The sequence below is a fragment of the Hyaena hyaena genome, unplaced genomic scaffold, assembly GCF_003009895.1.
Source record: "Hyaena hyaena isolate Hyena2069 unplaced genomic scaffold, ASM300989v1 scaffold_1516, whole genome shotgun sequence".
Lineage (NCBI taxonomy): Eukaryota > Metazoa > Chordata > Mammalia > Carnivora > Hyaenidae > Hyaena > Hyaena hyaena.
The window spans coordinates 144,093-160,702 of record NW_024082148.1 but is presented as its reverse complement, the minus strand read 5'-3'; the positions used below and the strand labels follow the sequence as shown (position 1 = coordinate 160,702).

Below are 16,610 nucleotides of genomic sequence, written 5' to 3'. Positions count from 1 at the left end.
AGGTCATGATCTCGCGGTTCGTGGGTTCGAGCCCCGCGTCGGGCTCTGTGCTGACTGCCAGCTCAGAGTCTGGAGCCTATTTCAGAGTCTGTGACTCCCTCTCTCTCTGACCCTCCCCTGCTCACGCTGTCTCTCTCTCTCTCTCTCTCTCCCCCCTAGAAATAAATAAAACATTAAAAAAAAAAAGAGTCTCTTATGGGTTTGCCTCTCTCTCTGAAATTTTTACCCTTCCCTTCCTTCATGGTTTTCTTAAGTTTCTCAAGTTCCACATATGAGTGAGAAGTCTTTCTCTGACTGGCTTATTTCACTTAGCACAATACCCTTCAGTTCCAATCACATTGTTGCAAATGGCAAGATTTCATTCTTTCTCATTGCCAAGTAGCAATTCCACTGTATATATAAACTACATCTTCTCTATCCATTCATCAGTTGATGGACACTTGGGCTCTCTCCATAATTTGGCTATTGTCAAAAGCACTGTTATACACATTGGAGTACATGAGCCCTTATGCATAAGCACTCTTGTATCCTTTGGATAAATTCATAGTAATGCTATTGCTGGGTTGTAGAGTAAATCTATTTTAAATTTTTTGAGGAACCTCCATACTGTTTTCCAGAGCAGCTTCACCAGTTGCATTCCCACCAATGTCTATGCATGTCTTCTGCCCATTTCTTCACTGGGTTATTTGTTTTTCAGGTGTTGAGTTTGGTAAGTTCTTTATAGATTTTAGACACTAACCCTTTATCTGATATGTCATTTGCAAATATTATCTCCTATTCTGTCAGTTGTTTTTTAGTTTTGTTGATTGCTTCCTTTGCTATGCAAAAGCTTTTTATCTTCATGTGGTGCCAATAGTTCATTTTTGTGTTTACTTCCCTTGCCTTTGGAGATGTGTCAAGTAAGAAGTTGCTGCGGCTCAGAGCAAAGAGGTTGTTACATGTGTTCTCCACTAGGGTTTTGATGGTTTCCTGTGTCACATTTAAATCTTCCATCCATTTTGAGTTTCTTTTTGTGTAGGGTGTAAGAAAGTGGTCCAGTTTCATTCTTTTGCATGTGGCTGTCCCATTCTCCCAGCACCATTTGCTGAAGAGTCTGTCTTTTTTCCATTGGATATGCTTTCCAGTTTTGTCAAAGACTAGTTGCCTGTACATCTGTGGGTCCATTTCTGGGTTCTCTATTCTATTGGTGTATGCATCTGTTTTTGTTCTAATACCATACTGTCTTGATGATTAAAGCTTCGTAATAGAGGCTAAAGTCCGAGATTGTGATGCCTCGTGCTTTGGTTTTGTTTTTCAACATAACTTTGGCTATTCAGGGTCTTTTGTGGTTCCATACAAATTTTAGGATTGTTTGTTCTAGTTTTGAGAGGAAAGCCATCACAATTTTGATTGCAATTGCATTGAATGTGTAGATTGCATTGATAGTATTGACATTTTAGCACTATTTGTTCTTCCAATCCATGAGCCATGGAATGTTTTTCCATTTCTTTGTGTCTTCTTCAATTTCTTTCATAAGTTTTCTATAGCTTTCAGCATACAGATCTTTTACATCTTTGGTTAGGTTTACTCCTAGGTATCTTATGGTTCCTGGGGCAATTGCAAATGGGATCGATTTCTTGATTTCTCTTTTTTTTTTCCAAATTATCTTTTATTTATACAAAAAGGGCATATTTAGCAAAAGACACTGAAAAAAAAGTCGCTATGGCCCAGGAGACAAGGCAGGGAGGTGAGAGGCCCCGGGAGGCCCGGCTACAGGAGGGGTCTGGGAAAAGTGGTGAAAAGTCTTGGGTAAGCGCTGAGTGGTGGGGGCCACAGAAAGGAGAAAGCTCCAGTTGGATCAACACTGTTGGCAGGTCATGGGTGCGACTCACAGTGACCTCGCTGCTAACTCTTGCAAGAGTCCCAGTTAGTGCTGTCGACTGGAGTTGAGAGCTGCCCCCTGGTTCCTGGAGGGCACCCACCAAGGGAGACAGGACAGGAAGCCCAGGCTGGGAAGTGCAACTCAGGGTGAAGGCCAGGGAGAAGCAGGTGCTCTGCAGTGGCCGGGAAAGGTCCAGACTCGGAGGCAGAGTCGCGTCCTGTTACGTGCGGGCGTTCCGCTCTGTCTCTGCGAGGCACTCTCTGACTAGGGCCCGGGCATGGATGATGCCTCTCTTCAGGCGCTCCATGGCGCTCTTGCTGCCGGCATAGGTCGGCCGGATCTCTTTGCCCATTTCCTCTGTGACCGACAGCAGGTCCGTGTAGGTGCTCTGGGAGCCCTGGGCGCCCGGTGGCTTCATAGCCTGCACATAACCCATGGAGGGCGGTCCAAAGTCGTTAAACAGGGGTCTGAAAGGGGCAGCGGCTCCCAGCACCGAGCCCGACGGCGATGGGACACTTCCGGCTGTAGGGACCGGGGTGCCGGGCCCAGGGGTGCTGGAGCCGGGGGTGCTGCTGGGGGCGGGGGCGATGGGATTTTTTTTTTTTTTTTTTTTAGGATCTGTGATGTTTATTAATGACATATGCGGCATCCACTGCTTGTTAACCTACAGTATCTATTTTCCTTTTATCTTTTATTCGTAACTTGAATTTATTTATAACCCTTACTTCCTTACCGGCTCTGATTTTACTGGTCTAAACAGTGAATCACGGTTACCCATAATGAAAAGAACTTTCCACCTTAGACCTCCTTGAAACTAGGAGGTAGTTTTCTATTTTTTTGAAACAGCTTGAGAAGGATAGGTATCAAGTTTGTTTTAAATGTCTGGTAGAATTCCCCCTGGAAGCTATCTGGTCAAGGACCCTTATTTGTTGGGATATTTTTGATAAGTGATTCAGTTTCTTCACTGCTTATGGGTCTGTTCAGATTTTCTATTTCTTGCCGTTGGAATTTTGGTAATGGAAAACTAGTTTGGTAAATGGAAACTAGGTAATGGTCTAGGAATTTGTCCGTTTCTTCCAGTTTGCCCAGTTTGCTGGCATGTAACTTTTTACAGTATTCTCTAGAAATTATTTGTATTTCTGTGGTGTTCGTTGTGATCGCTCCTCTTTCATTCGTGATTTTTTTCTATTTGTTTTCTCTGTTCTCAGACCTCAGAGAAGTTTGGCTAGGGTGGTATCAATTTTGGTGTGTTTTTTTGGTTTGTTTTTTTAAAAATAGCTCTTAGATTTGCTGGGTCTCCATTCCTCCCCTCCCCCCCCCCCGATTCTATGTTGTTTATTTCTGCTCTAATCTTTATTATTTCTCCTTCTGGGTTTGGAGTTTCTTTGCTGTTCTAGTTCCTTTAGGTATGTGGTTAGGTTTTGTATTTTAGAGATTTTTTTTTTTGTAATTTAGGGATATTTCTTGTTTCTTGATATAGGTCTGAATTGCAATGTATATTCCTCTGATGACTGCCTTTGCTGCATCCCAAAGGATTTGGACTGTTGTGTTTTCATTTTCATTTGCTTTCATTTTTAAATTTCTTCTTTAATTGCCTGGTTGACCCATTCATTCTTTAGTACTATGTCCTTTAACCTCCATGCATTTGGAGGCTTTCCAAATTTTTCCTTGGGGTTAATTTCAAGTTTCACAGCATTATAATTTGGTATGCGTGGTGTGATCTTAATTGTTTTATATTTATTGAGGACTATTTTGTGACCCAGTATGTGATCTAACTTGGAAAATATTCCATGTGCACCTGAGAGAAATGTGGATTCTGTTTCTTCTAAATGAAAAGTTCTGAACATATCTGTCAAGTCCTTCTGGCCCAGTATATCATACAAGGCCCTTATTTCTTTATTGATTTTCTGCCTTGAAGATCTGTCCATTGCTGTGAGTGGAGTATTAAAGTACCCTGCAATTACCATATTCTTATCAATAAGATTGTTTATGTTTGTGATTGAGTGTTTGGGTGTCACATGTTGGGGTCATAAACACTTATAATTGTTAGCTCTTCTTGATGCATAGACTCTGTACTTATGATATAATGCCCTTCTTCATCTTTTTTTATAGACTTTAGTTTAAAACTAGCTTGTCTGACATAAGTATGGCTACTCATGCTTTCTTTTGACTTCCGGTATCATAATAGATGGTTCTTCATCCCCTCACTTTCAGTCTGAAGGTGTCCTCAGGTCTAAAATGAGTTTCTTGTAGACAACTCTAGATGGATCATATATATGTTGGTGTTTTAATCCATTATGATACCCTATCTCTTTTGATTGGAGCATTTAGTACACATTCCGAGTGATTATTGAAATATGAATTTTGCATCATTGTGTTATCTGCAGGTTTCATGCTTGTGGTGATGTCTCTGGTCCTTTGTAGTCTTTGTGGCATTTCACTGACAGAGTCCCGCTTAGGATCTCTTGCAGGGATGATTTAGTGGTCATGAACTCTTTTAGTTTTTGTTTGTCTAGGAAAGCCTTTCTCTCTCCTATTATGAGCAATAGCTTTGCTGGATAAAAGATTCTTCTCTGCATATTTTTTCCTGTTCATTACATTGAATATTTCCTGACACTCTCTTCTGGCCTCCCAGGTTTCAGTGGACAAGTCTGCTACTACCTTTAAGACCTGTTTGTCCCTAGCTGTTTTCATAATTCTCTCTTTACCTTTGTATTTTATCAGTTTCAATATGATATGCCATGGAGAAGGCCTATTCTTGTTAAATCCAGTGTGTCTCCTGGATTAGGATGTCTGCCTCCTTCCCCAGATTAGGGAAGTTCTCAGCTATAATTTATTCAAGTAAATCTTCTGCCCCTTTCTCTCTTCTCCTTCTTCTGGAACTCCTATGATATGGATATTATTACACTTCATTGGATCACTTACTTATCTAATTCTCTTCTTGTGGTCTAGAATTTTCTTATCTCTTTTTTTTCTCAACTTCATCATTTTCCAAAATTTTATCTTCTATTTCACTTCTTCGCCCCTCTGCCTCCTCCATCCTTGCTGTCATTGCAACTAGTTTATTTTGCACCTCATTTACAGCATTTAATTCATTATGACCGTTTCTTAGTTCCTTGATCTCTGCAGCAATACATTCTCTGCTGTCTTCCATGCTTTTATCAAGCCCAGCTATTAATCTTATAACTATTATTCTAAATTTTTGATCAGATATATTGTTTATATCTGTTTTGAGTAATTATCTTGCTGTCATTTCTTCCTGTAATTTCTTTTGAGTAGAATTCTTCTGTTTTGTCATTTTGGCTAGTTTTCTGTTCCTTATGTGTTTTAATAGCTTATTTAAAATGTCTGCTTAAACAAACCAACAACTAGAATAGAGAAGGGAAGAAATAAGAGGAAGAAAAGGAAGAAAAAAATATATGTATAAATAAGAATTGACCAAGAATCAAATCGGAAAATGCAAAACCTCTGGACTTATATCTGATGATGCCTTGGACTTGGTGGCAGTGTTGGTCTGAAGGAGGAGCCACCTGGTTTGGTCAGGGTCAGTCTTGCTCCAGTAGATATGCAGTTACCAGGCATGGAAGGGCGTGGTTTGTGGAGGTTGGTCTCGCCTCCTCTATGGGCCCTCTGTCCCATTCCCTGAAGCCCCACCTTCTTGGTGATGGGGAGAAAAATCGTGACACCCTAGTGTCTCCTCCTGGTACCAGGTGTCCCAGACCACTCTGTTCAGGCCGTCCTCACAGTGCCATAAGGGCATGAACTGGGCGGTTTTCCCACTCCACAGTCTCACACACCTCCCAGTTGCTTTGTTGGGTTGCAAACCCCAATGTCTTAAAGGATCCTGCTCTGAGTGCCCTAGTTCCAGGGCGGTACCCCTCTGCCCAGCCAGCTGACAAAGGGTCTCTGGCTGGTGGACACCTATCAGAATGGCTACAATAAAAAAGGTAAGAAATAACAATTGTTGGTGAGGATGTAGAGAGAAAAAAACTCTCATGTGATATGGGTGGGAATGTAAATTGGTACAGCCACTGTGGAAAACTGGCTTTTTTATGGAGGTTCCTCGAAAAATTAAAAACAGAAATACCATATGATCCAGTAATCCTACTACTGGGTATTTATCCAAAGAAAATAAAAGCACTAATTTGAAAAGATACATGCATTCTTACACTTATAACAACATCACTTACAACAGCCGGTATGAAAGCAACCCAAGTAGTAGCCATGGATAGATGAATGGATAAAGATATTAATCAGCCATAAGAAAGAATGAGGCCTTGCCATTTTCAACAACATGGACATTCCTAGAGGGTATTATGCTAAGTGAAATGAGTCAGTCAGAGAAAGACAAATACCATATGATTTCACCCATATGTGGAACGTAAAAAAAAAGCAAACAAATAAATGAATAAAAAGAAAAACACTGTTAAAGAAGGAAGGCAAGATGGCAGACATACTGGATCTTCATGAGGCTGGGAGCAAGGATTTCCCTATGGATGAGGATGGGGAGGAAAGCATCCATAAATTGAAAGAAAATGTGAAGGGGCGCCTGGGTGGCTTAGTCAGTTAAGCGTCCGACTTTCGCTTAGGTCATGATCTCGCAGTTCGTGGGTTCGAGCCCCGCGTCGGGCTCTGCGCTGACTGCCAGCTCAGAGCCTGGAGCCTGTTTCAGTCTGTGACTCCCTCTCTCTCTGACCCTCCCCTCCTCACGCTGTCTCTCTCTCTCTCTCTCCTAGGAAAAAAAGAAAAAAGAAAATGTGAAGAAATGGAAGGGCCATGGCTTTGGTCCCAAAGAAGGGTTTTGGAGCACAAATGTGGGAGGATTATGACAGTGTGGGAGAGAATGGCCATGAATCTGGACCACGACATTCTATTGAAGGCTGGATTCCATTTGTCACTGGAGTCAGGAGGAAGCCACTGAAGAAGACGTACATGATAAGTTTGCAGAGTGTGAAGAAATAAAAAACATTCACCTCAACTTGGACAGGCATTGAGAATACCTGAAGGGGTATACTCTAGTTGAGGATGAAACATACAAGGAGGCCCAGCGTGCCCTGGAGGGACTCAATAGCCAGGATTTGATGGAACAGCCCATCAGTGTGGACTGGTATTTTCTTCAAGGTCCACCAAAGGGCAAGAGAAGTGGCCGAAGATGCAGCAGGAGTGTAGACTGGAGGCAACGCTGACCGCACCTCTGTTGTCCAGATGTTTTCTCCAGAGATTCTGTATGACCATGCAGGCTTGGGCTGGGGTGGAAGCCACTGTGTTTATATTTAATTTCTCACTCTACTCGCTTGGAGGTTTTTTTTTTTTTTTTTTTTTTGAGTTATGAATAAATGTTCCATTTTTGTTTTCTGAAAACAAAACAAACAACAACAACAAAACCCACTCTTAAACACAGAGAACAAACTGATGGTTTACCAGAGGGAAGATGGGTGGGGTATGGGTAAAATGGATAAGGAGATTAAGAGGTATAAACGTCCAGTTATAAAATAAAAAGTCATGAAGACAAAAAGTACAACATAGGGAATATAGTCAATAATACTGTAATAATGTTATATGGTGACTACACTTACCGTAGAGAGCACCAAGTAAAGTATGGAATTGTTGAATCAATATGTTGTATACCTGAAACTAATATAACATTGTATGTTAATTACACTTCAATTAAAAAAAAGAAAAAAAGAAATGACCCCAATATATGGTATGTACATGCAATAGAATATTATTCAGCCTTAAAAAGGAAGAGAATTCTGTCACATATTACAACACTGTATGATAAATCTGAAGGATGTATGGTAAGTGAAATAAGCCAGTTTTAAAAAGACAAACAGTGTATTAGCTCACTTATATGAAATATCTAAAGTAGTAAAGTTCAAAGAAACAGCAATTAGACCGCTTGTTACCAGTGGCTGGAGGAGAAGAAAGGGACAGTAATTTGTTTAATGGCTATAGAGTTTCAGATTTGCAAGAAGAAACGATTCACCATGGAAATATGGTTAACAAAGCCTATTGAACCATATACTTAAACGCTGTTAGGAAGGTAAACGTTATGTGTTATTGCCACAATAGAAAAAAATACAAAAGAAAAGATGTGTCACTGCGGAAGACCTAATGTTCAGTAATGACAAATAAGGGAACAGAGGTTATCCTCTCTGAAAATATTCAAGATGTAAGAACAGTGTTTTCAGGAGCATCTTCCTCCTTCCCACTCTGGGAATTGGAGAAAGGTCAATTGTTGGAAGAATGCAGAGGGGTGTTGGAAGATGGGAGAGAAGTAAACGTCTCTAAGGGTTAAAGAGTACAGCAGTATGGCCCCACTTATGTTCTCCTTCACTTAACATCAACACACGAATCTGTGTACACCATTGACAAACTTATTCAGATACAGACTTATAAACAAAATGATTCCTGCTAGATTTATACAGTGAAACCTATTGCCTTTTAAGAATTTTAAAAACATTAGAGGAATAGGCATGGTTTTGGAGAAGAGAGAGATATAAATGCAAACCACTAACCAACTCATCAGTTGGCTGTGGGTTGTCATTGCTCTCTGTTGTTTTCTGACTCATTAGTGTCCAGCTGCACTGCTTAAGTAGCAGGTTTTGTTGTTGTTGTTGTTTAAATCTCAGGACTTCAATGTTCTGTAGAAACAGGTACACTTTATCCCTTCTTCTATGTGCCTGCAGATTTTGCATGCAAAGCATGTTTATAATATATTCGCAATGTGGTAATATCTATGTTTTTGCTATTATATGGAAAAGTTCCCTTGAACCATGGCTGTTTTGTAATGCCAGAGAATAACTACATGGGAATATACTGAAGGGATGAATGAATGTGTGATGCACTTATTGCGATTGGCCTATGCCTCGTATTTGCACTGGGGATTCAAAGCATAACACTGTCCACTGGTTTGCTAGGGCTGCCATGAAAAGGTGCCACAGACTGGGACACATAGTTCTGGCAGCTGGATGTCCAAGGTCAAGATGTCAGCAGGGTTCATTTCTTCTAAGGCCACTCTCCTGGATTGTAAATGGCTGTCTTTTCTCCATTTCTTCACGTGATCTCTCTGCATCTGTGTCCTAATCTCCTCTATTGATAAGGACACCAGCCACATTGGAAAAAGGATCACCCGAAAAGCTTCATTTTAACTTAATTATTTCTTTATTATTTAAAAAATGTTAATGTTTTTTTGTTTCTGAGAAAGAGACAGACAGGTAGCGTGAGCAGGGGAGGGTCAGAGAGAGGGGGAGATAGAGAATCTGAAACAGGCTCCATGCTCTGAGCTGTCAGCACAGAGCCCAACGCGGGGCTCAAACCCACGAACTGTGAGATCATGACCTGAGCCAAAGTCGGACACTTAACCGACTGAGCCACCCAGGCGCTCCTATTTTTTTTATTTTTAAACAATTTTTTAATGTTTATTTGTTTTAGAGAGACAAAGCATGAGTGGTGAAAGGGCATAGAGAGAAAAAGACACAGAATCTGAAGCAGGCTCCAGACTCTGAGCTGTCAGCACAGAGCCTGATGAAGGGCTTAAACCCATGAACTGTGAGATTATGACCTGAGCCGAAGTTGGCACTTAACCAACTGAGCCACTCAGACGCCCCTTAATTATTTCTTTAAAGATCACTTTTCCAAATCATACTGAGTCACATACTGAGGTGCTAGGGCTAGGATTTGAATATATGAATACTTTGGCTGGGAGAGGAGTATGTTCAGCCCATACCGTATCCTAATGAATTTTCCATTTTTAAATGAAGATAATGGTTATATTTGACTGTAAATGGTTTGTATGTGTGTGACTAAACTTGTAATTATTAATATAAGCTGATCATACTGCAAAAATTAAAGATATCTAAACACCAATTGAACCTACTGATTAATCTTAGATGAAATACAAACCCTTCCAAATTGTTAATGTACTTTCTATAGCTTGTTTCATAATGAGTTATGCCAATGTTGAGAATATTTTCAACATTATAATGAGAAAATGATACTGCACAGAAATGTTTTCTGTTCAAGGTTCAGACATTTCCACTGCAAACAAAATTAGGTCAGTTGTCTTGATGCACAGGAAATACTTACCACAAATATCTTCCTAGACACAATTAAATTTTTTACCCTTTAAAAACTGTTTATTTATTTTTGAGACAGAGTGGGAGCATCTGCACAGAGAGGGGCAGAGAGAGAGGGGGACAGGGGATCCGAAGCAAGCTCTGTGCTGACATTAGACAGACCAATGTAGGGCTCAAACTCAAGAGCTGTGAGATCATGACTTGAGCTGAAAGTCAGACACTTAACTGACTGAGCCACCCAGGCGTCACCGATTTACATTTTTATTTGATTGATTGATTGATTGATTTAATAAAATATAATTTATTGTCAAGTTAGCTAACATACAGTGTATACAAAGTGCTCTTGGTTTCAGGGGTATATTCCCATGATTCATTGCTTACGTACAACACCCAGTGCTCATCCCCACAAGTGTCCTTCTCAATGCCCACCACCCATTTTCCCCTTCTCGCCCCCAAGAAACTGTCAGTTTGTTCTCTATATAAGAGTCTTTCATGGGTTTGCCTCCCTCTCTGTTTGAAACTATTTCTTCCCCTTCCCTTCCACCATGGTCTTCTGTTAAGTTTCACGAGTTCCACATATGAGTGAAAACATATGATATCTATCTTTCTCTGACTGACTTATTTCACTGAGCATAATAGCCTCCAATTCCATCCATGTTGTTGCAAATGGCAGAATTTCATTCTTTATCATTGCCAAATAGTATTTAATTGTATATATAAACCACATCTTCTTTATCCATTCATCAGTTGATAGACATTTGGGCTTTTTCCATGATTTGGCTATTGTTGAGAGTGCTGCTATAAACATTGGGGTACATGTGCCCCTATACATGAGCACTCCTGTATCCTCTGTATAAATTCCTAAGAGTGCTATTGCTGGGTCATAGGGTAATTTTATTTTTAACTTTTTGAGGAACCTCCACACTGTTTTCCAGAGCAGCTGAACCAGTTTGCATTCCCACCAATACTGCAAGAGGGTTCCCATTTCTCCACATCCTCACCAACATCTGTTCTTTCCTAACTTGATAATTTCAGCCATTCTGACCAGTGTGAGGTGGTCTCTCAATGTGGTTTTGATTTGTATTTCCCTGATGATGAGTGATGTTGAGCATCGTTTCATGTGTCTGTTGGCCATTTGATTGTCTTCTTTGGAAAATGTCTATTCATGTCTTTTGCCCATTTCTTCACTGGATTATTTGTTTTTCGGGTTTTGAGTTTGGTAAGTTCTTTATAGATTTTGAATACTAACCCTTTATCCGGTATGTCATTTGCAAATATCAACTCTCATTCTATCATTTGCCTTTTAGTTTTGTTGATTGTCTCCTTAGATGTGCAGAAGCATTTTATCTTCATGAGGTCCAAATAGTTCATTTTTGCTTTTACTTCCTTTGCCTTCTGAGACATGTCAAGTACGAAGTTGCTGTGGCCGAGGACAAAGAGGTTGTTACATGTGTTCTCCATTAGGGTTTTGATGGTTTCCTGTGTCACATTTAAATCTTCCATCCATTTTGAGTTTATTTTTGTGTAGGGTGCAAGAAAGTGGTCCAGTTTCATTCTTCTGCATGTGGCTGTCCCATTCTCCCAGCATCATTTCCTAAAGAGACTCTCTTTTTTCCATTGGATACTCTTTCTGGTTTTGTCAAAGACTAGTTGGCCATACATCTGTGGGTCCATTTCTGGGTTCTCTATTCTATTCCATTGATCAATGCGTCTGTTTTTGTTCCAATACCATACTGTCTTGATGATTAAAGCTTCGTAATAGAGGCTAAAGTCCGAGATTGTGATTCCTCGTGCTTTGGTTTTGTTTTTCAACAAAACTTTGGCTATTTGGGGTCTATTGTGGTTCCATACAAATTTTAGGATTGTTTGTCCTAGCTTTGAGAGGAAAGCTATTGCAATTTTGATTGGGATTGCATTGAATGTGTAGATTGCGTTGATGGTATTGACATTTTAGCACTATTTGTTCTTCCAATCCATGAGCCGTGGAATGGTCTTCCATTTCTTCGTGTCATCTTCAATTTCTTTCATAAGTTTTCTATAGTTTTCAGCATACAGATCTTTTATATCTTTGGTTAGGTTTATTTCTGGGTATCTTATGGTTCTTGGAGCAATTGTAAATGGGATTGATTTCTTGATTTCTCTTTCTGCTGCTTCATTAATGGTGTGTAGAAATGCAACTGATGTCTGTACATTGATTTTGTATCCTGTGACATTGTTGAATTCATGTTCATGTTCATGTTCATATTCTAGCAGCTTTTTGGTGGAGTCTTTTGGGTTTCCTAGGTAGAGTATCATGTCATCTGCAAAAAGTGGAAGTTTGACTTCTTCTTTACCAAACTGGATGCTTTTTATTTCATTTTGTTGTCTGATTGGTGATGCTAGAACTTCCAACACTATATTAAACAACAGTGGTGAGAGTTGACATCCTTGTTGTGTTCCTGATCTTGGGGGAAAGCTCTCAGTTTTTCCCCACTGAGGATAATATTAACTGTGGGCTTTTCATATATGGCTTTTATGATGTTAAGGTACATTCCTTCTATTGCGACTTTCTTGAGGGGTTTTTATTAAAAAAGGATGCTATATTTTGTCAAATGCTTTTTCTGCATCTATTGACATGATCATATGGTTCTTATCCTTTCTTCTATTAATGCGATATATCACATTGATTTATTTGCAAATATTGAACCAGCCATACAGAGCCAAGAACGAATCCCACTTGATCATGCTGAAAAATTCTTTTAATATACTTCGAATTTGATTTGCTAATACCTTATTGAAAATTTATGAATCCATGTTCATCAGGGATATTGGCCTGTAATTCTCCTTCTTTGGAGGGGTCTTTATCTGGTTTGGGAATCAAGGTAATGCTGGCTTCATAGAATGAGTCCAGAAGTTTTTCTTCTTTTTCTACTTTTTGGAACAGGTTGAGAAGGATAGGTATTAACTCTGCTTCAAATGTCTGGTAAAATTCCCCTGGGAATCCATCTGGCCAAGGACTCTTATTTGTTGGGAGATTTTTGATAAGTGAGTCAATTTCTTTAGTGATTATGGGTTCGTTCAAATTTTCTATTTCTTGCCTTTTGAGTTTTGGTAGTGTGTGGGTGTCAGAAATTTCTCCATTTCTTCCAGGTTGCCCAGTTTGTTGGCATATAATTTTTCATAGTGTTCTCTAATAATTGTTTGATTTCTGTGGTATTGGTGGTGATCTTTCCTCTTTGATTCATAATTTTATCTATTTGTGTTCTCTATCTTTTCTCAGACTTCAGAGAAGTCTGGCTAAGGGTTTATCAATTTTGTTTATTTTTAAAAAAACAGCTCTTAGATTCATATATTTGTTCTAATGTTTTTTTTATTCTATATTGTTTAATTTTGCTCTAATCTTTATTATTTTTCTTCTTCTGCTGGACTTGGGGTTGCTTTGTTGTTCTGTTTCTAGTTCTTTTGGGTGTGGATTAGGTTTTGTATTTGGGATTTTTCTTGTTTCTTGAGATAGACCTGGATAGCAATGTATTTTCCTCTTAGGACTGCCTTTGCTGCATTCCAAAGGGTTTGGACTGTCATGTTTTCATTTTCATTTTTTCCATATATTTTTTAATTTATTCTTTATTTGCCTAGTTGGCCCACTCATACTTTAGTAGGATATTCCTTAACCTCTACGAATTCGGAGGCCTTCCAATCTTTTTTCCTTGTGGTTGATTTCAAGTGTCATATACTTGTGATCTGAAAATATACATGGTATGGTCTCAGTTCTTCTACATTTATTGATGGCTGTTTTGTGACCCAGTATGTTCTCTATCTTGGAGAATGTCTCATGTACACTTGAGAGAAATGTGTATTCTGTTTCCTTTGGATGAAAAATTATAAATATATTTGTCAAATCCTTCTGTTCCAGTGTATCATTCAAGACCATTATTTCTTTAATGATTTCCTGCCTAGATGATCTGTCCATTGCTGTAAGTGGAGTATTAATGTCCCCTGAAATTACCATATTCTTGTCAATAAAATTGCTTAGGTTTGTGATTAATTGATATATATATTTGCGTGTACCTAGTTAGGGGAGGAAACCTTTATAATTGTTAGCTCTTCTTGATGGATAGACCCCATTATTATAATATAATGCCCTTCTTCATCTCTTGTTACAGACTTTAGTTAAAAATATAGTTTGTCTGATAGAAGCATGGCTACTCATGCTTCCTTTTGACTTCCAGTATAAAAAATGGTTCTCCATCCCCTCGCTTTCAATCTGAAAGTATCCTCAGGTCTAAAATGAGTAACTTGTGGACAACATATAGATGTATCTTGATTTTTTTAATCTGTTCTGATTCCCTATGTCTTTTGATTGGAGAATTTAGTCCAAATGCATTCAGAGTGATTATTTAAAGATATGATTTAGTGTCATTATGTCATCTGTAGGTTTCATGCTTGTGGTGATGTCTCTGGTCCTTTGTAGTCTTGTAGCACTCCACTCACAGAGTCCCCCTTAGGATCTCTTGCAAGGCTGGCTTAGTAGTCATGAACTTCATAAATTTTTGTCTGGGAAAGCCTTTCTCTCTCCTTTTATTCTGAAATACAACTTTTCTGTATAAAGGATTCTTGGCTGCGCATTTTTCCTATTCAGCACATTGAATATTTTCTGATGCTCCCTTCTGGCCTGCCAAGTTTCAGTAACAGGTCTGCTATTATCCTTAATTTGTCTACCCTTGTAAGTTAAGGCCTGTTTGTCCCTAGCTGCTTTCAGTATTCTCTCTTTATCTTTGTATTATGCCAGTTTCCTTATGATATGCCATGGAGAAGGCCTATTCTTGTTGAATCTGTAGGGAGTTCTCTATGTCTCCTGGATTTGGATGTCTGCCCCCTTCTCCAGATTAGGGAAGTTCTCAGCTATAATTTATTCAAGTAAACCTTCTGCCCCTTTCTCTCTCTTCTTCTTCTGGAACCCCTATGATGTGGATATTATTACATTTCTTTGAATCACTTAGTTCTCTAATTCTCCCAACATAGTCTAGTATTTTCTTATTTCTTCTCAGTTTCATCCTTTTCATAATTTATCTTCTATTTAACTTATTCTCCCCTATGCTTCCTCCATCCTTGCTCTCACTGCACCTAATTTTACACCTCATTTATAGCATTTCTTAATTCATTGTGACTATTTCTCTGCAGCAATAGGTTCTCTGCTACCTTCTATACACTTTTCAAGCTCAGTTATTGATCTTATGACTATTATTCTAAATTCTTGATCAGATATACTGTTTATATCTGTTTTGAGCAAATCTCTGTCACTTTCTCTTGGAATTTCTTTGAGGAGAAGTTTTCCATTTTGTCATTTTGGCTTGCTCTCTGTCCTTTATGCATTTTATTAGCTTGTTTTGTGTCTTTCACCTGCAAGCACTACTATATTAAAAAGAGGTCATACACATACACTCTCCAGGGCCTGGCCCTTCAGGAGATGTTTTTGGAGTGAGTTGTGTGTTCTTTGTTGTTGTAGTAACTCTGGTTGCTTTATCTCCTTACTTGTAGTGATGGTTTGGTCCTTCCACTATGTGTGCTTTGTGTTTGTCTTTGGAGCAACCTGGGAAAAAATTTTAAGTGAGGGGTGGTGGAGGAGAAGTCTTATCCTGTACAAAGAGAGAAATGACAGGAGTGGAGAAAAAGAAAAAAAATTGACCAGGCAGAGAATCAGAGAAATTATATGGCTTAATCCACAGAGAAAGAGAGAGAGAGAGGAAAATAAAGAAAAAGTAGATACAGAAGAAGTGTAAAAAGAATAGGTTAATAATGTCTGCTTAAACACACCGACAATCAGAATAACCAGAATAGAGAAGGAAAGGAAGAAGAAGGAGGAGGAGGAGGAGGAGGGGGAGAAGGAGGAACCTTTATAATTGTAAAACCTTTATAATTATAATAATTATAAAATAATTTTAATTAAAATAATTATAAAATTATTTTAAGCATAATTTATTTTATGCTTAAAATAAAAACTGACCAAGAAGCAAATCAGAAAATGCAAAACCACTGGACCAGTATCTGATGGTGTCTTGGAACTGGCGGGTGAACTGATTTGGAGGAGGAGCTGTATGGTTCATTGTCAATCTTGCTCCTGTAGATATGCAGTTACCAGGCATGGAGGGAGGCGGTTTGGTGTAGGCAGTCCCGCCTCCACTTTGGGCCTGTTGTCCTTTCCCTGAAGCCCTACCTTGTTGGTGATGGGGAGAAAAATGGCAACACCCCAGTCTCTCCCCGCTGGACTAGGTGTCCCAAACCACTCTGTTCCAGCCGTCCTCACAGTGCCTTGTGGGCACGAGAGGGCTGGTTTTTCCAACTCCATAGCCTCCCATTCCTCCTAGGCACTCGGCTGGGATCCAAGCCTTGGTGTCTTAAATGGTTCCACTCTATGCACCCTGGTTGTGGGGAAGCACCATTCCCCCCAGCCAGCTGACAAAGGGTCTCTGGCTCCTCACAGTGCAGCAGGGGCACGAGCAGGTCAGTTTGTGTGATGTCTGAAATGCATCTCTCTGGATGCCCCAGTTCCATGGTGGAGCCCTCTGCCCAGCCAGCATACAAAAGGCCTCTGGTGGGGGCGGGGGGAACACCTGCATGGTCTTCTGTCCTTGGTGACTATACTCCTCCTTCCCACACAAGGGAGAGGAATGCTCTCCGACTGTGCTTCTGAG

At 39.6% G+C, this 16,610-nt stretch overlaps 1 protein-coding gene across 1 annotated transcript; it reads right to left on the bottom strand.

The window, feature by feature from the left end:
* Positions 1-1,658: 1,658 nt before the first annotated feature.
* On the bottom strand, positions 1,659-16,022 carry LOC120225799 (cyclin-dependent kinase 2-associated protein 2-like). The gene is made up of 3 exons (XM_039223986.1): positions 15,950-16,022; positions 5,516-5,794; positions 1,659-2,452 (listed from the first exon to the last, which is right to left on the bottom strand). The coding sequence occupies exons 1-3, from the start codon at positions 16,020-16,022 to the stop codon at positions 2,082-2,084; spliced, it is 723 nt and encodes a 240-aa protein (XP_039079917.1). The 3' UTR covers positions 1,659-2,081.
* Between the last annotated feature and the right edge of the window lie 588 nt (positions 16,023-16,610).